Source organism: Plodia interpunctella, chromosome 3 (genome assembly GCF_027563975.2).
Source record: "Plodia interpunctella isolate USDA-ARS_2022_Savannah chromosome 3, ilPloInte3.2, whole genome shotgun sequence".
Lineage (NCBI taxonomy): Eukaryota > Metazoa > Arthropoda > Insecta > Lepidoptera > Pyralidae > Plodia > Plodia interpunctella.
In genome coordinates, this window is record NC_071296.1 from 2021047 (window position 1) to 2046412 (window position 25366).

The following is a 25366-nucleotide window of genomic DNA, read 5'->3' on the forward strand; positions in this document are numbered from 1 at the left end:
TATATATATATATATATATATATATATATATATATATATATATATATATATATCTTGTAGTTACGATCGAAGAGTAAAACTATAAAATGGATCACATTGAAAATATCAATCAATTTCCTGGTAAATTTGAAAAGACACATTTACTACAGATTTTTTTTTTCATTTCTAAACCTAGTATTGTTAACGAGCTTTGCTCCCGTCTTTAAAAACTAAGCAATAAAAAGTAACACGATACAATAACTAAATAAGTAATTCAACAAAATAATAAATTCATAGTTTATGGCCGGACCGAATAACAAATCTAGAGTAATTCATAGCCATTTGAGCCCAGTGGCGCCCTCATTGAAGAACCCGTTTACAACGAAGATTCTACTTATATAAGGAATATTATTGCGATGTTATCCCACCAGAGGGCAGCAGAATAAAAGGAGTTTGACATGCGCACTTGCAATGGGTGTTTTTTATTATTTTAAATCTCATGTTTTAGCGAAAGTTTTTTGGAAAGATTCACAATAATAATACAAACGGACGCACATAGCTTCTGAAACATGTATCACGTGCTTACAAAAATGGAAAAATGGAAAATGATATGACTGTATCTTGAACCTCGACCCGTGGTATTTGGTCCAGGCACGGAGAGCGGAAACACTGTTGATGCGAACAAATATTTTTAGTGAAACTATGTTTTTGTTTAGAAGATTTTGTTGAATGTTGACATACTTTTGTTGATTGTGAAGGGCAAACACGCTGTACGCGCCACACTTATTCATACTTTGTTTACCACTGGACTAACAATAGTTTTTTACGATTTAAAATTATACTTTTCAGAGCCTAAAATTTTTATGTTGGCGAGATTCCATTTACGTAACATTGTGGAATTAATTCGGGAATTAGTACATAAAGAACTATGGTTATAAAACACTTTGTCATAAGGTAAATATGATACTTTTAAATGTCAAAACCGATGTCGTCGAGTCGATTATTAGGCCGTAATCGATTCAAACGACAACGCTCACCACGGCAAAATTATGTTCATTGAAATGTGAGCTTTATAACGTCGGGTTTAGACATACTTTACATTGACAACAAATTGGCGGTAGCTCGCTGTCAGCCCTCTCATAGTATCATGGAATTTTGTATTTTTTTTTCATCTCATTATTTAAATTTAGTTTTAAAATGTTTGTCATCCATATGCCAATATATAAAGGGGCGTTGAGTTAGTATCCCATAACACAAGTCTAACACAATCTATATGATCTGTCCAAATAATTTATTATATACTAGCTGCGCCCCGAGCTTCGCTCCCGTGGGAATTTCGGGATAAAAAGTACCCTATATGTTATTCCAGGTTGTACCAAAAATCACAACAATCGATCCAGTAGATAATGCGTGAAGAGGTAACGAACAAACTTACTTTCACTTATAATTTTAGTTGGGATTTACTTGAAGTTGTCAACGTAAAGTTTAATCCGGGCCTCTGTAAAAAATAAAAAATTGATCTGTGTAAAACAATACAACAATGAGTGCGGGCGCGCCCCCGCTCGTGACGTCACACGCGCGGCCGCGACTTGAACCCGCGGCTGCAGAGCTGCGACACCTGCGGCGGGGTCTTGCCGCGAGTCTCTGGGAAGTATATCCTGGAAACAATATTATTTAAGAAGTCCATATTAAGAATGTCGACTATCTCATATCTCTTCATTTTATGTTTTCGCATTCGCGACTGCGGCGCCCGAAGCCCGCGTAAAAAATAAACCTTGGAATTTTAAAGATTATATTATAATTTTATTACCGGCAATCCTCTTTGGGAATGCGGTTATTGCATATCAGTTACGAAAGTTATGTGTCAGTTTAGATTAGTCCCTTAAAATAGTGATGTTGTGAATTGTGGATCGCCGCAATGAAGGTAAGAAAGTGGACTTTGGGATCCGATTCTATGGCTAAGGAAATAAGCGGGAAAAAAATAAACAAAGACAGAGAGAGCCAAGTGTATAGAGCCAGTTTGTTTTTAATACTGTTTTTAACCCCCGAAGAAAAAAGAGGGGTGTTATAAGTTTAACGTGTCTGTTTGTGTATATGTCTATATGTGGCATCGTAGCTCCCAAACGGATGAACCGATTTCCGTTTAGTTTAATTCGCCTAACAAATAAAAACTTTTATATACATAAAAAAAATACTTGTCACCTCTGTAAGACGAAGAGAGCAGCAGTGAAGGCGGAGAAGACGAGGAAGGAGTAGGCGCCGAGCGCGGCGCGGACGCTGGGGAAGGTCATCCCCACGAGGAAGTTCCCGCCCCAGTTGGCCAGCGACCCCCACGCCATGCCCGCGCCGCGCGGCGCCACCTCGAACATCTCTGGTAATACCACTCATATCATTAATGTTTATGAAATTGTACCGTACACAGTAATAAATATAATTATCCTATTTTATAAATAAGTAACTACTGTGTTAATTATATAAATGTTTAATTTTAAAAAAATATATTCTTTATTTCAAAAAAATGCGACACGCCGCGTTCAAACAGTCGTGAATTTCACCCACATATGGTAATATTAACTGAAGCTTATTGATGAGAGGATGGATGCGGAATTATATAAGAGCCATGCTGACCTCCACATAAACAAGATTGTTTAATTTTAAGCAAATGTATTTATAATTGACAATATGGACTGTTGGTCTGAAATAAACACATTTTATTTTTTTATTTATTAACGTCAACAACAAAACTCCCTTCTTAATATGTCATACGAAGAAACAGAGGAGTTAATAACAGTGTTATCTTAAGTAACATTCATTTAATTATCTTAATATTATAATTTTAATTTCTTTTATTTATTTTAAAAGTAATTATTATTTATTTTATTTACTTTTCCTGTAATGTATGTAATTGATTGTTAATTTGTGATTATTGTGGCTTTTAACCACAACAACCGCCTGAAACACAGGGTGATCTATTTACACCCTAGTTCAGGCATACAAATACATCGAGATTCCAAACAAAGCGTAGCTGCGTTACAATACTAACGCGGTAGATGTAACTTGGACGACACAAACTTCATAGATAAGACTTACTATAACTTATAAATAAATGGCAAAATTTTAATTTAAAATGTATTATTTGAGTGAATGTGAAAACATGGTATCACTAAATGTTAAATTGTGATTTATTAATTATTATTTATTTTGTATTTGACTTAATTATGTGCTAATGTTAATTCCGCCACAATGTATTATTGTTAAATAAATGGAAAAGGGGATATGTCGAGGTGTACACTCTGCTTTTCACTACGATTTCGAGGGAATATCTATATATCTATAATAAAAGTGTAAGTGGGCTTTGTCTATACATAGAAGATATTTAAAACAATTGTGGAGGTTCTTTATTTTTTATATTCTTTACTAAAAATTGTTTTTTTTTTTTTTAATTTTTATCTGTCTGTCTGTCTGAATGTTTATTCATCAAAAACATCATCATGCAAAAACTACTGGATGGAATTTGTGGTTTTCACAGTCGTATAGCAAATGATCTAACTTAAAATCTGATATAGGTTTCGTCGCGATACGTTGCCTTGAACCCGAGATATTAACAATAATAAGTAAGGGGCGGAAACAAAGAGATAAACGCGGGTAAAGCCACGAGCAAAAGCTTGTTTTTTTATAAATGTAAGTAAGTACAAAAATATGCACAGCGGTGGACAATTTAGTTCACTAGTGTGTATGCGACTACATGCCACTAGATGGCGGTAAGTAGTCGTCAAAGTCATGTCAGATGCCTTTAGGCGACTTGAACAAAAATCTGACACTAGTGTTAGTAATAATTCACTCGATAGACATAGAAAACATTTGTGTTGCCACAGACACTAAAAACAATAACATATAATGCATTATTGAAACAATACTGATATTACACGTACATACAAGCGTAATGCTGAAAGAATTAGTGCGCTGCAGCAAGGCGAAAAGGCTATAACTCAGTGAACTAACAATATGATGAAAAATGATAAAAAGTTACAACAAATAATCGCAAATTGCGCAAATTGTGCGACGAAATGGTCGTGCTGCGACGCCGATGATAAAAAAAAAATGGTTGCCTGTAAAGTCGGTTTTACGGGCGAAGATTTTACGTGACAACGTCTTTTTACGCGCGCGGCAGACCGATCATAGTTGAGTGGGAGAGAGACGCAAGGCATTCGGCGGGCCTCTCTCTCGTTCGGTGACTCATCGTAACGTTACCGGGCGTTACACTTTTTCATAAGTGACTCCCAGCCGCAACCTAATTTAAGACGTTGTCACGTCAAAAAATCATCAAAAATAATGGACAAACCTGACGCTATAAAGTAGGGAATGGGCCCGAGGCCGACCCCATAGACTAGAACATACGCCAGCACGGCCGCCATGCACACGTACGGCATCCACCACATCGCGTCCTGCAACACGAATTGTTAATATTTAGCTTGTAAATGTTAGTAAATACACTAGACGGAATGGAAAAAGATTTTATATACCTACATGAACGATAAACATTGCGTTTATATATAAATATTTTATTGCTATAGTATTATTTTAAATGTAAAATGTATTGTTTATTATTTACGCCTGGTTACAGTTGATTTATGATCTTCTCATGTAAATCTTGCAAATGAATGATTCTATTCTATTCTAACATGTTATCTCTTAATAGATGTCGGCCGGGGCTTCGCTCTCGTGGGACATTTGAGATAAAATATAGCCTATAGCAATCTTGGATAATGTACTTTTGTAATGGTGAAATAATTTTTGAAATCGATTCATCGAATAGTTCTAATTTGGATTGTCTCGTTCTTTCAACGTCGAATACTGAAAAGAGAGGGACAAAACATAGAAAAACCACTCCAAGCCTAATCAGAGAATTAAATGTTTATTAACAAAACGGTATAAGTTTAAATTGAACTCTAATGCAATGTGCTATCTATATACTGTTATTATAAAGAGGTGAGCGTTTGTGAGTTTGTATGTTTGAGGCGGGTAATCTACGAAAGTACCGAACCGATTTAAAAAATTATTTCACCATTACAAGGTACATTATCCAAGATTGCTATAGGCTATATTTTATCATCTAGTTGTTTATAAATAAATGAAATTAAACATCATAGGAGACTGTAATAAAATTTGTGCGTTCAGTCAGATAATTGAAGATCAAACGAACTTCTAAGTGAAGTTCGATCATAATTATGTGAACAGCTTCATTCGAAGCGATTTACCATTATTTTTTAAAGAAGTGTGCTCAAAAACTGCGAAATAATGTGAGAGAGAGAGAGGTATGTATATGTAACATACTCGTATATGTATTTGTTTTTATTTTTGTATGTCTGCTTTTCTTTTCAACTCCCCTTTCAATGGGTTTGCTTTCACAAATTTAATTTAAAATAAACACTACCTGTATACATAACTAGCGGTTCGCCCCGGCTTCGTTCGGGTAAAACCATAATAAAAAGTAAGCCTATGTCACTCCTGAAGGTTTCGCCTATCTCTGTGCCAAATTTCATCAAAATGGGCCCAGTATTTTTAAGTTTATTAATTACAAACAAAAATACGAATATTTTCTCTTTATAATATTAGTATGGATATCCTAATTACAGTTTCTTTCTTGTTTCTGTGTGTACAGTAAGGGGCAGATAAATTTGACCCCACTACACCTGTGGCAGTAAGTTAATAAGGTTAGGTTTATCTGCCGCCGACTGTACGTACATATTATAAAATAAATAAAAATAGAACTTACTATAAACTTCATGGAAGCAGCAAGGGCGGCCAATATCAATGTCGCAGCGAGAATCGAACCCAGCAACAGAGGTCGCCTGCCAACCCTCGGCAGCAGGTACAACATCAGTATAGCGGTGCAGACGTTGATGGAGCCGCAGCCGATGGTTGCATACTGAGCTTGGAGGTCGGAGAGCCCCGCTTGCTTGAATATTGTTATTGAGTAGTAGAATACCTGTGGACGAATTATATTATAACAAGTATGACAGATTTAATTAATTTTTATAATTTCATTGAAAAATTATGACACATCTTATAATTATCTTTAAGAGTTTTTTTATTAAAAATCTTTGTTTTTTTTTTCAATTTCATTAAAATAGTAACGACATACGAATGATTAATCATAAACGATGTGTTTGAGTTCGAGTAAAATATGAGGAAATTTGTATGATATTTATACAGATCGGGTATTTTTATTGTCATTTTAGCTAACGTATTGCCGGTAACAGTTTGAATTACAATATGGAACTCATCGAAAAAGTGACTCTAAATGTCACCTGTTGTGGTAACCACACAGGTGGGTTAACATCTGTGTGTTGCCAACATAATGAAACGAATGTGCAAGCGTTAATTACTCATTCTTAGCTCTGGCGCCGTACAGTGCGGTCGTGTTCCTTCTGATTTAAAATTCTCATATTTTTTGTAAATATTTCATTTTTTCTTGTTAGTTGTGGGACTCACAGCATAGTTTACTGTCCCGCTTGCATGGCGCAGACTAACAACAACGACAATTTTAGCGGAAAAACCCCGAATCGCAGCCGCGAACGGAACATGCACAGATGAGAGACAGAAAGAGAGAGGGAGGGAGTAAGAGAAGGAGACAGAGATAGGGAGACAAAGAGAGTGGTGAGACTCACAGCATTGATCCCACTTGTCTGCTGTCCTGCTTGCATGGCGCAGACCAACACCAACGGCAGCCTTAGCGTGGGGTCCCGGAGCACCCGGGCCATGGACCACTTCTCCCCCGCACTAGCTGCTGCCCGCGACTCCTCTCGCAAGAGCTCCATGTCGTCAGACAGCATGCTGGGTGACACCCCGCGGAGGCGACTTAATTCTAGGAGGAAAAATCTACGTCAGGCTCATGCGTTTGGCTGCTACGATGGCACGGACCATAGACAAAGAAAACTATAGACAATTATATAAAATGCATTATGCTAAAACCACGGAGGTTTTTATACTGCACTCCCTTTATCGTGTATCATGGGAGGGTAAATATTAATAAGAAATTCTAAAATAACTTTCAAAAAGAAAAAGACAAGACGATATTTTCGGATAAACTGGAGGGATAACTTCAAAAGTCTACATAAAATAAACCACACACTTTGTAAAATTTATTTATGATAGATGGCTACATCGAAATGACAATGCATTATTGTGATAAGCATGACCTGATGGTGCATCCAGGACCGGCTCCCAACGAGGGACTCCTCAACGGTTTACAGCACGGACATGAGTTTTTTTACAGGCGCGTAAATGCCACAAGATCTCTGAAGAACTTGTTGCAAAAATGACATTAAAAAAAACTTGTTTTAATATAGAAACATAAGTATATCAATACTAATATTATAAAGAGGAAAGATTTGTATTTTTGTTTGTAATGAATAAACTCAAAAACTACCGGGCCGATTTTGATGAAATTTGGCACAGATATAGACGAAACATTCAAGAGTGACATAAGCTACTTTTTATTATGGTTTTACCCGAGCGAAGCCGGGGCGAGAAGCTAGTCGGTAATAAACTCACCTTTTATAGCACTATTTTCATTCCTCATAACCACAAACAGATATTTGGGACTCTCAGGCAATATACAAAGTACAGGTAAACAAAAAATGACTAGTAACGCGTAGACGGATAGTAGATAGGGCCAGACGTCGTCACCGCCTGGAAAAAATACAAGTTTCAAGATATAACAAATAAATATATTAGGACAAATCACACAGATTGAGCTAGCCCCAAAGTAAGTTCGAGACTTGTGTTATGGGATACTAACTCAACGATACTAAATTTTATAACATATACATATATAGATAAACATCAACCCGGGCCAATCACAAAAAGATCATTTTCCATCATGACCCGACCGGGGATCGGACTCGGGACCTCTCGGTTCAGGGGCAAGCACTATACCACTGCGCTACCGAGGTCGTCAACATATGCGCCCTCACAACAAAATCGGTGTACAGTCAACAGCACATCAACCAACCCAAATACATGGAAATCTCGTCGCTATTACCGCGCCATAGAGCTTCACGCGAAGTAACATGATGTGCTGTTGACTGTACACATTATCCGCCCAGAATGTCCATGTAAAGACAGCTAGAAAATTTAATTTTAGAGTGAGCCTTAAACGACAAATTGTAGCTGACGCGTTTTATTTATTGTTTATTGTTATTTAGTTTTTAAAACAAAAAAAAAAGTAAAATTAAAATTCGTCAAAATTAAAAAAAATATCCTATGTGCAGTGCATTTCCAGGTTAACCTGTATAAAGTACACGTATAAAATATCGACAATCTATACTATTATTATAAAAAGGTAAGCGTTTGTGACTTTGTGAGTTTGTATGTTTGAGGTCACACAATAGTCAATTCGGTTTCACTAAAGGTCGTTCCACTACTGATGCAGCAGCCACTCTAGTTGGAATTATCAATGATGCTTGGGAAGCCGGACAGGATGTTATAGGTGTATTTTGTGACCTTTCAAAAGCTTTTGACTGTGTCGACCACAACATACTGAAAAATAAGCTTAAATTCTATGGTGTCACTGGAGCGGCCCTTGATGTACTATCTTCTTACTTAGACAATAGAACTCAGAAAGTAGAAATTAATAGAGCAGCCTCTAACAGCGCTCCTGTGCACATGGGCGTGCCTCAAGGCTCCATTATTGGTCCTTTTCTATTTCTAGTTTATATAAATGATCTTCCTTGTCTTGCCCAACAATTGTGTGATGTAATTTTATTTGCTGACGACACGTCACTACTGTTTAAAGTTGATAGAAAAAGTAGAAATTATAACAATGTAAGCAACATTATGTCACTTGTGCTTGAATGGTTTACAACTAATAACCTGGCTTTAAACACAGACAAGACCAAGTGTATTAAGTTCTCTCTTTCAAACGCACCCCAACTTGATATTCCTTTAGTAGTTAATGGTAAAGTATTAGAATGGGTACACAGTGCCAAGTTCTTGGGCATTACTGTGGATAGTAAGTTTAAGTGGGATAAACATATTGAAATCACGGCCAAAAAACTTAGTTCGGCAGCTTTTGCAGTGAGAAGGATCAGACAGTGTACAAACATCGAAACAGCTAGGCTCGTGTATTACAGCTACTTTCATAGCATAATGTCCTACGGATTATTGTTATGGGGTAATGCAGCTGACATAGGAAAAATTTTTGTTTTACAGAAACGAGCAATTCGTTTTATTTATGGGCTTAAGCCACGGGATTCCTTGCGAGAATTATTCAAATCGATAAATATTATGACTGTTGCATCTCAGTACATCTTCGACGTACTTATTTTTGTTAAATCTAACTTACACCTGTATAAAACATTGAGCGATGTTAACAGTGTAGTCACTCGTAATAGGCATAAACTTTGTATGAACAGATTCCGACTTAAAAAGGTTAGGCGGTCTTTCGTGGGTCAAAGTGTTAAATTGTTCAATAAACTCCCTGTAGAGGCTATTAACTTGCCAATGCCAAAATTTAAATCATATATTAAAAATGCTTTAATGGCTAATGCTTATTACACGATTAGCGACTATTTAAATGATAAAAAACCTTGGACCCTTCCTAAAACTTCCACCTCTCACACTTGATTTTAATTTTTTTTTTATTTTTTATTATTATTTATATATTTTCTTGACATGTTTATTACATATATTTTGACATTTATTGTAAAACATATACGTGATTTGTGATCTCCAAGTGTCTGAAAGTAACATAGGTATCTATTATGTTAGATTATGGAGATCGAATATGTCATGCACATTCAAATGGTCAAACCGGTAGCGGCATCGTGGATCGGGTCGGGAGGTTCCCTCTATTGTGGTTGAGCTTCGCGATGTCACTCTGTCACAATGTCACTCACGCGTCAACTCGTGAACGGGTGCTGCCGGGGGAACTGGTCAGCTCGATCTTTTATTAAAAGTTTTTTTTTGTTTGGTTAATTATACATATATATATAAGTATATATATATTTTCCTTTCATCAGCACTTGATCACAATCATAATATGTTTCAGTATACCTTTTGACCATGTACTTTATTATGTACTTAATGTTATATTACTGATAAAAAATTATAACAAAAAAATTATACATAAATTTATATATAAAAAATGGTAAGCCCTTCTGGCATAATAGGGACCAACACTGTTTGAATGAGTTTCTTTCGGCATTTCTTCTCAGCAGTGGTCGTTCCGAAATGCTAGTAGTTTGTAGCTTAGTATCATTTAATTTAGATTATGACGTGAAAAAGTGCCTGTGAAGGCCTAATTTCTGAATAAATGATTTGATTTTGATTTTGAGGCGGGTAATCTCCGAAACTACCGAACCGATTTCAAAAATTCTTTCACCATTAGAAAGGTACATTATCCAAGATTGCTATAGGCTATATTTTATCACAAAATTCCCACGGGAGCGATGCCTCGGGCAACATTTATTATCGATAATTTACATCCATCTGTAGGCGAAGTGCGGGTTTGCATTTCACTTCTCACCATCGAATCGATTCGAAGTGACACGCAGCGAACCAATCACAGTGCGCCATCGTGACGCAACGACAACTACGCCGCTATGTGGTTGGTTCGCTGCGTGTCACTTCGAATCGACTCGATAGTGAGGCGCAACGAGATCGAGAAACAAACATTGTCACACACATTCGCATTTATAATACTAGCCGCGCCCCGGGGCTTCTCTCCCGTGGGAAATTCTAGATAAAAAGTAAACTATGCGTTATTCCAGATTATATTTTACCCGTGTAACAAATTTCATAACAATCCGTCGTAGATTTCGCGTGAAAAAGTAACAAACCTACATACACACATGCATCCTCACAAACAGGATTCGTGAATACACTAGTATTCTAGTGGAATATAATATTGTTGTATTCAGGTTTGAACAGTCAGTGTAATTACAGGCTGCTGTGGCAAAAGATCCTAGGCCACAAAGTGTGCGACGCCCCTGTAGTTTCTGGCGTCCACAGGCTGTGGTGACCACTTACCATCAGGTGGTTACCGCATGTCCGTTTGGTAGTATAAAAAAAAATTTCATTCAACAACGAAAACTCACCCAATATGGACCGTAGCCCCATGACTTGCCCCACGAGCACGCCGACGTTGACCCCCATGGGGCAGGCCACGCCCATGGGCCCCGTGAGGGTCGGCGGGGCCAGCTCCGCTAAATACATCGGCACTATGCTTGTTGTTAGGCCTGCGGACAAAGATAAGTTTTTAAGTCTTAAAATATCTGCATATTTCACAACTAATGCGAAAAATGATTGTTTTTCGTATATCAATATTCCCACATTCCTACTTCCATACAATATTGTAAATGCGAAAGGCCTGTGATGCTTTTACGGCTAAACAGATTTTGATTAAATTTAATATACATATAGTTAAAGGCGCTATAGTCGTAAAGCCGTGAAAGCGTGACAGACAGACTTTCGCATTTTAATATTAAAGTATGTGATTGGAGGAAGACACTAAGTATGGATGAATGATAATAATAATACAAAAGAACCTGGGGGGTTACCATGAAACATAAAAAACGTAGCACGTCATTGCGGTCATTGCGTCCAATCGCTCTCTCTTTTGTTTACACGATGTGTACACGATATGGGAAAAAGGGACAGCAAGTGGACGTAACGTGCTACGTCTTTGTATATTTCGTGGTAGCCAGGTTCCTCGGTATTATTTTAACCGTGCATGGTGGCGGAGGTAACAAACAAAGCGCTCAGTTGAGAGAATATTGAGGATATTACCTCCAGCTAACCCCACCAGCAACCTTCCAAGGACTAGCATCTCCACAGAGTTGGCGGCCCGACATGTTATGAACATCACAGCACCCACGATCGAAAGTAGACTCGTCACTATAGTCGCCTTCTTCCTGTAGCAAATTAAAACATTTTAAATTTTATTATCTACATGACGGCCCGTCCCGGTTACGCTCGAGTGAAACTGTAATAAATTATACACACCTAATAAACCTACCTCATGAATAAAATATGTATCAATTAAAAAAATCTGTTGTGTACTTTTAAAGATCTAAGCATACTATAAGGTCAGACAGACAGCGGAAAGCGACTTTGTGTTATACTATCTCATGTAGTGATGCTACACCATCACTTCTTTCTGCCAAAAAAGGCCTATTAGATTTCAAAATTGAAGTATTTGTCTGTAATTTCGAAATAACTGAAGGTTAAACATTGCATATGGGGATGAAAAAGAGTTTGAGAGTGTGAATGAAACTTCGTCTTTTTTGTGGTGAGAGTCATGAAATTTTTGATCTAAATTGATTAGTAATAATAAACCTATGTAACCTGTTTTCACAAGTATTTCTATTTTGAAAATTGCATCCCTATGGGGTGAAATAAAGGGTGCAAATTATGCAAAACTCTCCGACATCTTTGAAGTGTTTGTGTGTGAATACATTTGTTGAATTTTGGATTTGCGTTTGTAGTTAGGGACTAGAAGGTTAAATATTGGACGTGACACGTCATGGAAAATGGAACGGGATATATTGTGATAAACAGGACGGGACACATTGCGAGAAACGGGACGGGACACGTTCAGGACACTAGCTTCGAAATTTTATTTATTTGTGTTGATGTTTATTTGTAATTTTAGTTTTAACCAAACTAAATTCTACAATCGATATATCTAGAAATGCGATCTGACGACATCGCTATATACTTCATATACAAGAGACAGCCGGTATTGGTACAAAGTACATACTGTGTATATTGTGTCGACATGCTTGTGAAACTCTTTGTTATGTGTTAGGACACTCGTCTATTGTCGTTGCGTGTGTAATCGATTTTTCAATTACGAATAGGCAAGCTTCACACCTATAAAATCTTTAATATATACAGAGTGTAATAGCTATACATATGAAGTGATAAGATTCATCTTCGTCTTCATTCGCATCCACTATAATTACCTTCGGATAAAGAATCTGCCCAAGGTACCGTATCTAACCACTATGTTTATAGGTGTTCTGATATAGTTATTCTAAATATTATGAATGTGTGAAAGTAACTTCATCCTTGTTTTACTTGAATTTATGTGATGTGTGGAGATAGTAGGAAGAGTGGAGTGGCATAAACTACTATTTGATCCGCGGGCAGCACCGAATGTAAAATAAATCCTACTAATACTATAAATACGAAAGTTTGTGTGTATGATTCTTACTCATTCACGCAAAATCTACTGGAGGGATTATCATGAAATTTAATACACGGGTAGAATATAACCTTGAAACACATAGGGTACTTTATTTTACAGCGAAGTTCATGAGCGCAGCTAGTTATATAAATAACATGATAATTGTATGTGCACGAGTCGATATACCTTCCGTATAATTGGTCTGTAGGTGTACTAAAGACAATATCAAGCCAAAACCTTTGGGTCTTTCTACACCTCACCTGCCAAGGTTGTCCGCGAGTAAAGAGCCCAGTATCGAGCCAGTGCAGCCACCGACGATGAAGATGGAGACGACCGAAGCCCAGAGCACCTCCAACCAGCTCTCGTCGAGCTCCACATCGTAACGGGTGATGAAGCTCTGGTTGCAGAACTCCTTTATCAGCTGTTGAGTGAACGAGTTTATCGTTTATCGATGTAGATATGGCAAGGAAATAAATCATTATGTAAATTTAAAAAGTCCGTCTTAGGCCTCTATTTAAAAAAAAATAAATTTGTTGACTCTTCCCTGTATGTACATTTACGAGATGACCGTTTGTAAAAGTGCATCCTCAGCTATTTACAAGAGCTAGGGACATTTATGTTAGAGGAACTCTTAACCAAGATCGAATTTCAATTCTACCTCGAATTCCAAATACTAGTTTGTATCACAATGGTGCTGTGCGGGAAGATCTTTAATTCCATGCCCAAAGACCTTCAACTGCTGCCTCGTAAGAAGTTCTTAAAAGAACTGAAAACATGGCTATGTAACCAATATTTTTAACAAGTTAAAGAGTTTTTTGATCGATGCAAACATAATTGACATTTGTTGAAATTTGAAATTTTTATGATAAACAATAACGTTTGTAATCAATCATTCCTATTTTGTATTAATACGTTTTTGCATGACCGGATTAGGGTTGTGTGATGGACGACATAATGTAATAACAACTGATGTAACCACATTTAAGCAAATAAAGTATTAAGTATTAGTGTTTTTACGGTTCCTTCCATAAAGCGTCTAAGCCCAGAGCCCGCTTTCTTAATTTATCTCCACCAATTCGCACGGTCGTCGGCATCCTTAGTTGCCAGAACATTGTCACGTATATCTACGTAATATCACGTATACTTTACGACATCAAGCCAGCATTATTTATCTCTAGTTTAATTCTAGACATTAAAAAATACATGTCATACTAATATCACAGCCCACCGAATGTCAACTGTAACTTATTTAATCAATTGTAAGTTATGTAGTCAACTGTAACATATATAATCAACTGTAACATGTGCAATCAACTGTAACATGTGCAATCCAATCAACTGTAACATAAGCAATCATGTGTAACTCACCCCAGCTGGTGTGTTAACGACCCCTATGTTGTACCCCACGGGCAGGGAGGAGCCCAGGGTTGTGAACACCCCCGCTAGCACCAAGTAAAGTGACCATCCTGGTTTGTAATCGCTCGATTCAGTCAGCTGCTGATGTTCGTTGGTTACCTGAAGAAATATTCGATTGACTTTAATAATTTATGCTTTTGTACGTGTTTTTTTTATATTTGTAAATTGTTTTGTGTTTTCTATACGCGTTTTCAAACTACCTTTACTAGCTTCATCCAAACCTACTCTCTCTCTCGTATAGGTTGCATTCTAGACTGTGATGTCCGCATAAAAAAGAAAATCTCTCAATTTTCAAGATTCGGCTTTGAATTTATGACTGACCTCGCGTCTACGCTCTTTGGGAATGCTGTTGCCTGTCAAGGCTTTTAGATTTCTTAGTTGATTTTCTGTTAAGAAGGTATGATCCTGTTGCCAAAAATATTTTTTTCACTAGGTACTCTTCGCACTAGTAACTAAAATTATTTTCGATTTATATTGAATCCATTATTTTTAAATTATTCTACAATTACACTTTACTATTTACTTATATTCATACACTAATGCTTGTCAAATATATGCAGACGGGTTCTTATTATGATAAGAACCTGTATTGAAACCTACTATTTACCTATACTTTATATCCGATAATAATTTCTATGGAATAACTATTGTTCTGCGATCTATCGAGGTTACTATAATGAAGGTTATGAATATACCTAAGCTAAACTTTGTTAAATTTTACTGAATCAATATACATTTTCGGTATTATACTTTTTAGTCATAACACATGCTAATATCAGTAAATAAAAAAGAAAAACTTAGAACTGGCAACTTACAAAAATATTCGCCAAATTCTTCAGCACCATATTAAAAAAATACAAGACAAATATCAAAGTTATTTCCAACACCACTTCATGCAAGGTTCAAGCAACACAGTATAGACATAGACAATATCAGTACATTAACTTTTAATACAACTTCGAAAATGGAACACACACATTTCCTTCGCCACACATTCAAAGGCAAAACGTACACTGAATTATATCATAAATAAAATTAAAAATTAAACACTTTTTTTCACTTCTTGAACGTGATAGCAGTTACAAGAGCGACGGTTATGTCGGCCAGTGCTGGCAGAACGGAACAAAAAGCGAAGACTGGTAGAAGCCAGTACCAGTCACACAGCCAACCGTCCAGGACAAAATAAGAGAGTATTATGGCCGCTGCCCCATGTGCGCCGATAGCTGAGTGCCAGTTAAGGATAATATCAATCAATTTATAAGATTACACTTACTGTATTAAGATTAAACTTAACTATACTGTTGCATAAGTTGTGCAAAGAAGCTGTAATATATTAATGAAAATAAATATTGTTCAAAATAAACGCTATTATTTACTGCAAAGAATAATTACATTTTAATTCAGTAGCCTTAATAAATAAAACAACACTGTGAACTAACCTGAAATTAGCCTAATTATATGCTAGCAACTGCGCTAATGTACTGACTTACACGTGCTGTGGCGAATTTTAATTTCTTATTTATAAGGCAACGGTATATTAGAGGTAGAATGCATTCACATGAGTTTTAAAATGTATAAAAATCTTATAAGGTCATCATATCACATAAAATGGGGTTAGGATTCTTGACTTGACCATTTTTCTCTTTACAAATATATAGTATTTCAGCGTCTTCATTCTTGAACCTTATATACCTATAAAAAATAAATAGGTACATCAGTACCTATTTATTTCTTCATCAAAGCCTCAGCTCACTGATTGCGAAGCCTTTTTGTTGCGTGCTGTTCATATACTTTTATGTTACTGATATATTTATTTCTTAATCACACATACAACGTAATGAGCAGATTAAGATTTTTTAAATAAAGGTATAGATATATATTTTGTTATCTCTTTCTAAAATAAGAACAGAAAATACATGGCTAAAATAAGTTTCATCGAATTTATCAAATTCATCATAACCACGATGGACTTAATGGTTGAGGAAGAAACCGGGAATAACCTGAGATATGATGAGACGAATGATGATGAATGAATCAGATTAGAGATTCAGATCCCGAAAATAAATCGAACAAAACTACTCAATCACAGGTGAAAAACTTCTAAAAACTTAACATTACACCACAGACATTTTATATGCACATAATTACTTTTAAAAGGAAATCTTTGACCTCTCGCTGTTGTTCAGTCGACTGCTAACTAAAATTGAATGTCATACAAGTGCCTATTAATTAATTATTCCTTTCTATGTTCCGAATTAGCACTATTTAGAAATGAATTTACTTTTGCAGAATATTTGTTTGTAGTAATATAATAAAACTAGCTGTAAAGGACGGACAGACAGACGCAGGAGTGATTTTATAAGTTCCCTTTGTCATTTCTGGGAATGGAACCCTAAATAAAAGCACATTAGTACTTAAGACTTAAACATTTATAATTTAGTTAAATGTATACGATCTGGTTTATACATTTCTTTGCGTGTATGACAGTGTGTTACTATTTAACATTTTTTTTAGAAAAAGTTAACCTAAAAAACGTGGTATACTAAAGAACAGGTATTAAACGCGCACATACCTCTTTTATATCCCAGACGTTACGGACCTTGTTACAAAGGTCCGTGGTCACGTCGTCTGGGAAACAAAGGTATGTGCGCGTTGAATACCTGTTCTTTAATATAAAATTATGCAACGCGAAAGTTTAAAAGTAGCTAAAGAAAAGTTGGTTCGGAATATTATCGGGAAAAAAATCGGAAATCTTTCTTGTCTTTAAGTACTTACAAAACAATTAACATTGTCATTTTGTTAACTGAAGTAAAAACCTCAACGAAGTTTACTTGTGCACTTTAACCTGTGCGAAGTCGCTTCGGGGTCAATATCGAGTAGGTAATTAAAATAATAAACATACTTATAGCATACACGAATCATCAAATAAATATAGCTATAAACTATAGCTATAACAATATGTGGTCAGTCCGATGTTTATTCCTACTAATGTTATAAATGCGAAAACTTGTGAGGATGTTACGTGTATATGTTTCTTATACTTTCATGCAAAATCTACTGGACGAATTGTTGTGAAATTCGGTACACGGGCAGAATATAACCTGGAATAACTCATAGAGTACTTTTTACAAGCCCCGGGCCGCAGTTATTCTATTTATCTATTATATTTGCTTTGACTTTTGAGATACAGATGAATTTGACCAGGTCATCATCCGTTTTTCCTTCTACTATAGAAACAGCCTATTGCATTTTAAATCTGAAACTAGAAAGGGGATAATTAAATTGATTGTCAAACGATTTAGATTTGACAATTATTTAATCCCAACTAACCATTGAGAATTCTAATTCCTCAATTTGCCAAACAATCCATATATTTTTTTTTTTCAAAAAAAGCAAAATGTTGACAACAAATCTGAAAGATGTATGTCGTTAGTACAAGGTCATGCAAAGTTAAACGAGAAGAAATAAATTATAATGTGTTAAAAGGATACAGATCAGTGAGACAGTGGATGAGAACATGGTTAGTCCATAGATGAAAGTGGCCAGCTCGACCAGGATGAGGGCAATAGACGCAGCGAGCCCGCCTAACAACCTGCAATCATGCATATCATTATTTGAAGGCAAGTCGAAAAAATCATGTCTTTGGAAGGCTTGAAAAAAATCTGACACCAGTGTTAGCAATTAAAGATTACTTGTGAGGACAAGCACATACAAAAACACGCAAGCACATATAATAACAAACTACCAATACAGAAAGAACTAAGTTTTAAACGGGCAATCTTGAAAACAATGTTAATTTTGAAGCTTTTGTGTTGGGAATATAATGTATAAATAGAAAACAATAAAACACATGTAAAAAATTAAATAAAATGAAACAGCCGTTAAAACATGTCACCTACTTTAAGAGTAATAAATTAAATAATTGTAATCTATTTTCCAATTTCTTACAGCCTTAGAAGCCTGTATTATATTTAAAAAATAATAATACAAATCATAATGTATACCAAGTGTTTCACGGTTTTTTTATTGTACATTTCATGTTGTGTCTTTTATTGGCTTATTTAAAAAAATATATTTGGATTATTTAAAAACATTATATTTGTCTTGTCTAAAAAATCTACAGTCGCTCACATTTTTATACAAACATACACATTTTTATACAAATATTTGCCCACACTGGAAATCAAAATAAAGACCTCCACGTATAAAACTACTTTAAAATCTTTTCTGTTTTTTTCTTTTCTTATAATATTAGTATGGACTGATTAAATTTAATAACCATTTATTGAACAATTTCGCACTAAAATATACTTTAATTATACATTTTTAACGATAATTTCGATTTGATTATAGTAATGAATCATAAATCTTATCGATTTGATTCGAACCCGTTAGTTGATGATTTACTGCTCATAATTAAAACATCGATTTATGATTTATTGATTCATATGATTCAATGTGTATATATGCCATAGATTAACAAAAAAGAAAAAAAACGTAGATAAAGTTAGGTATAATAAAAAATATGCGGGAAAACTTTTTCGTCAAATTTAATGATAAATAACTAATGTTAGGTTTTAAATAAAATAATAAAAAATTGTAGGGGCATAAAAAATATTATAAGAAAAACATACGAGTAATACGTCCAATGGTTGAGGATGCAAAAAATCGATTATATGCCATAAACAACAAGAAAATAAAAATAAGACCAATATTTACTTCGAAGGACCAATTGTTTAATAACTATAGATATCTGAGAAAGTTTTTGTTGAAACTTAAACAACAAAACAATTATGTACTGGCTTTAAATTTAATGTGAACTATATTTATAAATCAGATAAATGAACGCCAAGTGCAGGCGCATATACAAAGATAATACAAAACATTTCTGAGGCGCAGACTTCTGACCTACTATTTTTATTTATGCTTCATATAGACACGTGCGTTCCGAACTTAAAAAGGAACCTGTTAGTTCAGCCGGCGATCTCATTGGTCCAAACACTATTCCAAATTTAAACCGAACCACAGACACAATAAAAACACACCTTTTTCTCACCATGCTGGCGCACCATTCTACCGATATTCACATGTAACTTGCACAACTTAACCCACGCGCTTGCTTAGCGTCAATGCGAGTTGAGTTACTGGTTACCACAAATTATACAAGAGAATCACCTTGAACTCGAGATAGGAAAACAGGGGGCGTTTTGTATTCAAAATAAAACATGGTCATGCTAATCTTGAAAGGATAATAAGATAAAGCTGAATCGTAAAAGACACTTATTATATTTTATATTAAATAACAGTACAGTTATAAATGTGCTCCTGTGTGGGCATTTAACAGCGCGTAGTTTGAGTTATATTTAGACGACAGCAAAAACGATCCGTGATTTTTATTTTTACAAAATCTATAGGACATATCTTTGTTTTTATAAAATGAGAACATACATTGATTAGCTACAAGATTATTTTTGTTTTCATGGAAAATTGACGCTGAACTATAGACAAGTAGAATAATGCGTTTTATAACGTTGAGAATATCCACCTCCCACGTAAATTATGCAACGAACTTTCAGCTTCGAGTGGTGATAATGTTATGTCGGCTACAAACTATCGCGGAACAGTTCGCCGAACACTTCGACAGATTCGGCATACATTGCTGATTTTTCATTACGGTAAACAAAAGCACTCGTACAAACTACGCTATGCATTCGCCTCGGCATCTGTCTGAGTTCGACGTTAGTATGAAGCCGGCTTTAAATGACAAACAAATAATAAAGCTTTGAAAAGTGTTAAAATTTTTCATGTATATTAAATTTATGAAGATATAGATATAGTATACATATAGAGAGTCTTCCATGCTGGTGTCCCAGTCCCATGTCCCAGCTGCATCTCTCCTCTCGCTCAGATTGCAGCAAGTCAAGGGAAAGGGCTATAAACTGGAGATTCTTCCCATAATAGCAACGGGCTATCAATCTGTCCTGTCACTATTTAATCTCAATTCCACTAATAAGCCCTAATAATACAGCTATACTTGGCCTTTTCGCAAATCTTGGCTCTGTTATAAGGGATAAAGACCTAGCTGATAATGTATCTGTGTATCCAGGTATACGAGGGAGACAAAGTCGTCCCGGGAATCATGATAATATTTTTCACCTGAACCGGTTTTCCTTCCCTCCTTCTCCAAGCCATCATAAAGTACTAGCTGCGTCCTGGGACTTCGCTCCCGTGGGAATTTCGGGATAAAAAGTACCCTATGTGTTATTCCAGGTTTTTTTCTACATGTGTACCAAATTTCATAACAATCGGTCCAGTAGATAATGCGTGAAGAGTTAACAAACAAACTTACTTTCGCATTTATAATATTAGTTGGGATAACGGCTTGGAGAAACTATACTTGCGAAAACCAGCGAAGTGCATATACAATTCACACATGAATGCACACTCGCACACTACATATGGACGCCAAATCACGTACATTTGCTGTTTATACTCATTACTCATCGCTAGTTTTGTTTCGGGACAATTAAATGGTCTGTGGGGTCAATGGAACGCTCCCGTACTAACTAACCAATGTATGTTAATTGGCTGCAACGCTGAGACAACATGTATTTACGATAGCAACTGTCTGTCTTTTGAATCGAATAGACTGTCAACAAAGGTAGAAATATCTGCTCTATATATGTGCTCGCACGGCTACTTAAAGTGGAATATCCTAATACAAAACAAGCAAATATTTTGCACGGCATTGCGTCCAATCATGCGACGCATACGACCGGATCAAGTCACGTGACCGCACACTCGTGCGCTGTAAACATCGGAACGAAAACATTCGAAGTGGTCACTGGACACAATGGCAGGCAAACATTGCACACGACACCTGGCATCCTGACGGGCTCCCTCGTGACTTTGCCAGTCTCGTGATGTTGGAGTTTTAAAAGATTAGTCTTGCAAACGAAGAGGGATCCAAATCGAATAAACGTTATGCAACTTAGGATGATACATCCCGATGATATACATCTCTTATAGACATCAAAAATAAGTCTATTGCTTATTACTTATTTGAAAACGATCCTGTAGGTGAAAAATTAAAGGAATCCTCTTTAGAGTCTTCCTGCCACGCTATATCTTTCTACACATAAAACGAGGATAGAAGATATTTAATGATACAGTGATGAGTACTTACCTCGCTAGAGGCCGATGAACCCATAAATCGATTTGAAACTCACTGCACGATAACAGACAAATACAATACTGGCTTGTTTTACAAAAATTGGAACGAGATTGCAAATTTAAAAAATATATTTTCAAACACGCAATTATTGGGAAAACTAGATAGGGTTGACACAAACTGGTTTAGGAAAACCAAGACGGATTTTAAATTTAGAATTTAAAATATAATTTTCGCGCCGATTATCAGTCCCGCCGTCAAGTTGACCGGTCGGACCTGAGATGAGCTGGCGCACTGCAGCCGAAGCGACACGGCTGGCCATAACGCCTCGTATTTTGAAAACCTACACCTGTGTTTTTCATACTGAACTGAATAAAACTGGTTAACCGGTGGATTGGATTAGATAGGGCTGTCTGTAAGAATTTTATCCTACATTAGTACAAGTGTATTTTCATAATAACTTAAATTCATAAGTCAAATGCTTTATACCTACTTATAATCGTTAAAACAGATATTCTCACATTAGGAACCATAACACAAGGAAATGATAAATACATATGCAAATGTTTCCATCAACAACATGATTAAATTTATCCAGACAATAACTTTCATTCATGTCTTGATACATTGATACAGTAAATCTCTATTCTGTTGGGCAAAATACTCATTTAAATAAGATTTCTGTTACAAACCACCTTTAATCTCTGAACCTTACTTGGTAATTAACATTTTATCATGAATAAGTCCTTTATGAGGCTTCTTAGGGGCCATTGATTAAATACTTATTAGGAAGCAAAATACAAAGTTACAGCTTGAGTCTACACTGAAGAAATTTGAAAATCATATAAAAATAGAGTCTCTCAGTATATAGGGATGCTTGTCGTCAGTTTGACAACAAATAATCCTAACTACAAATGCGAAAGTAAGTTTGTTACCTATTCACACCTTATATAATAGACGGATTGTTATGAAATTTGGTACACATGTAGAAAATAATCTGGAATAACACATAGGGTACTTTTTAAACCGAAACTCCCACAGGAGCGAAGCCCCGGGGCTCAGCTAGTACCAAATAATTATCTTCAAAAATCAAATTATGTTTGAAGACATGTGGATTTACACATACACAGTTATTTCTCTAAAAAAAAACGATTTTTGGAAATATAATTGTGGTAAAAGTATAAAAAATGTTTGGCAAATAAAATATACATAAGACAAATGAAAATGTGCAAGAAAAAATAAAGAATTATTTCTTAATTGATATGATTCTGCATAATTAAATTTCAGTTTGTCTGCAAAACATCTAAATACTTCCATACTAATATTTCAATATATTTCCAGGATTACATATTTGATATAAACAAAAGATAGTACTGTTCTATGCATTTAGCAAATATATAAAAATTGCAACTAGGAACTGAACTTACATATATCATAAGAATATGTACTTACCCATTATCAATGACAGGTTAAAGTATAGCATTGTTATTTTCAACATTTAATAATTGAATATTGGTTCAATAAGTTATTATGTTATAGTTGTTAGGTGATGAACACCTTATTTCTTTGTTAACAAATAGTATATCTGTCTTCCATACTGATATTATAAAAAGAAAAGATTTGTAAAGAATAAACTGGAAACCTTTTTTAAAGCAGACAAAGTTGTGAATGGAGCACTAGTTTTTCATAAAGTTTTATTTTTGTGAAATATTTTTTTTTCCAAGTACCAATAAATTGGTAGCCCTGAACCTTACAAAGACAAATGCATAGTAACTCCATGCACACTACTCACATTGGCTCAGAAACCAAAACAAAAATATGGTGTGAACCAATTGTAACCAGTTATAATCGGATTACAACTCATCACACATTCACTGTACACAAAACATTACATTTTGCATTCTTCAGAGCTTAAGGGTAATAGTTTCCTTATTATGTATGTAGTTTAAAAAGAAAATTAAATCCCAATATTATAATGCAAAAGTAAGTTTTTTTTGTTACCTCTTCAAGCTTTATCTACTCGACCAATCTTCTTGAAATTATGCATACATGTAGTTTGAAGTATGGAGAAGAAAAAATACCTGTTTCCATAGGAAACACACGCGGAAAGCCGCGGGCAAAAGCTAGCTTACTATTAGTCACAAGTTCATTCGATAAATAATTATAAAAAGTAAACTTCTGTTTACTTGACATACAATTTTGTTGTAGATTCATATATTATTGCAGGCACCAAGCCACTTTGTTTGCAATAAAACTTCAATATTATATGTTTACTAAGCTATAAATAAATAAAAAACATTGTAGGTTCATTTTTATTCTGCAAAGAAACCATACTATGTATGTACAGAGCTGACTTAATATGTGATGCTCCAAGAGTTAGGTAGGTAGTTAGTACCATATGGAATTTTTTTTGTTTGTTTTAATTTGTGATCTGAATAGTTTATAGAAAAATCAAGCATAGGTACATTTCCCATGGAATATTAAATTTACATTGTTTTCAATAGTACACAACAAGTCAAGTTCGATGAACATTTTTTCTTAGTTGTTATCTGTAGTTCTGAAGACCTTATCCCAACTAATATTATAAATGTGAAAGTAAGCTTGTTTGTAACCTCTTCATACATTACCTACTGGACCGAATGTTATGAAATTTGGTATACAGGTAGAAAATAACCTGGAATAACACATAGGGTACTTTTTATCCCGAAATTCCCACGGGAGCGAAGCCCCGGGGCGCAACTTTTATCAGTTCCATTACCTAGCAGTTTAATGAAATATTGTGCCAGTGTCTATTATTAATAATATCCCTGTAATATGTTGACTACTTATATAAAATTCTAAAAATTCAAGTGCGAGTAGAGCAATAAATAAAGTGAATAAGTACACAATGTCGCAAGCATAATGCGGGTTTTCAAATCTAATAAGAAACTCACTATACTAGTGACTCACCCAACAAAATAAAGTACAAGTACTAGACAATATAAACGAAATAAATAGGTCACTACACTCACCGGCTGTGATAAATCTGGAGATAATCGTCGTACTGTCTGGGTAAACAGTGTTTGACGGTACTCTTGCTCTCCCATAGCAGAGACACCAGGACGCATAGGTGGCCTACTAGGGTCAGGAAACGAGCTGGAATAAGGGTGCTGGCTCCTCTCATACCTCACAAAATATTTTTCGGCACGCAAACTATTTAAACTTTACGCTAGGTAGCTGATTGCGGAAAGTGGATTTTTTGTTCCTTTCTTTTGTTTACTGTCAAAAATGTCATGGCGACAAAGGCTTGACATTTTACTTTTTTCCACGATATGTCAAAAGGATTTACAATGCCGGCCATTCCGGTTGCTTGCAACATATTTCTCACAGACATTTAATTTAGGTACCTATCTTTATTTCTACTCATCACATAGCTTGAAGAAACGTGAAGTAATTGCAACACAGACATTCAATACTATATAAATTAAAAGTCTGTGGCCAAATAGAGCCAACCAAAAATACAAGCGCCCGCCTTTTATAAGAACCTCTCCTTTCAATCCCTTTCCATAGGTACCTACTTTCATGAATGTCTCCGCAGATATAGTTCCGTAGCTACAGGAACAAGT

The 25366-nt window shown here is 35.4% G+C and overlaps 1 protein-coding gene across 4 annotated transcripts; it reads right to left on the reverse strand.

Annotated features, from left to right (window-relative positions):
• Window positions 1–20: 20 nt before the first annotated feature.
• Window positions 21–25023, reverse strand: LOC128683506 (solute carrier family 2, facilitated glucose transporter member 1-like). 4 transcript variants are annotated; one of them, XM_053769207.2, is made up of 11 exons: window positions 24773–25023; window positions 14543–14689; window positions 13435–13595; window positions 11773–11897; window positions 11082–11222; window positions 7537–7674; window positions 6651–6847; window positions 5756–5968; window positions 4322–4424; window positions 2182–2350; window positions 21–1637 (listed from the first exon to the last, which is right to left on the reverse strand). In XM_053769207.2, exons 1-11 carry the CDS (start codon window positions 24866–24868, stop codon window positions 1550–1552), a joined length of 1578 nt encoding a protein of 525 aa, XP_053625182.1. In that variant the 5' UTR covers window positions 24869–25023; the 3' UTR covers window positions 21–1549. The 4 variants fall into 4 exon arrangements, with proteins under 4 accessions (XP_053625182.1, XP_053625185.1, XP_053625184.1 ...); XM_053769210.2 differs by lacking the exon at window positions 24773–25023 and adding an exon at window positions 21777–22047; XM_053769209.2 differs by lacking the exon at window positions 24773–25023 and adding an exon at window positions 19636–19794.
• Between the last annotated feature and the right edge of the window lie 343 nt (window positions 25024–25366).

Bases quoted from the DNA above. Each gene is read 5' to 3' on its own strand.
- LOC128683506 (XM_053769207.2), bottom strand. From the start codon at position 24,868: ATGCGTCCTGGTGTCTCTGCTATGGGAGAGCAAGAGTACCGTCAAACA. The intron at 14,690-24,772 runs GTGAGTGTAGTG...ATATTTCTTCAG, and splicing joins CTCCAGATTTATCACAGCCG to GTAACCAACGAACATCAGCA. The intron at 11,898-13,434 runs GTGAGGTGTAGA...AATTTGCTACAG, and splicing joins CTCGCGGACAACCTTGGCAG to GAAGAAGGCGACTATAGTGA.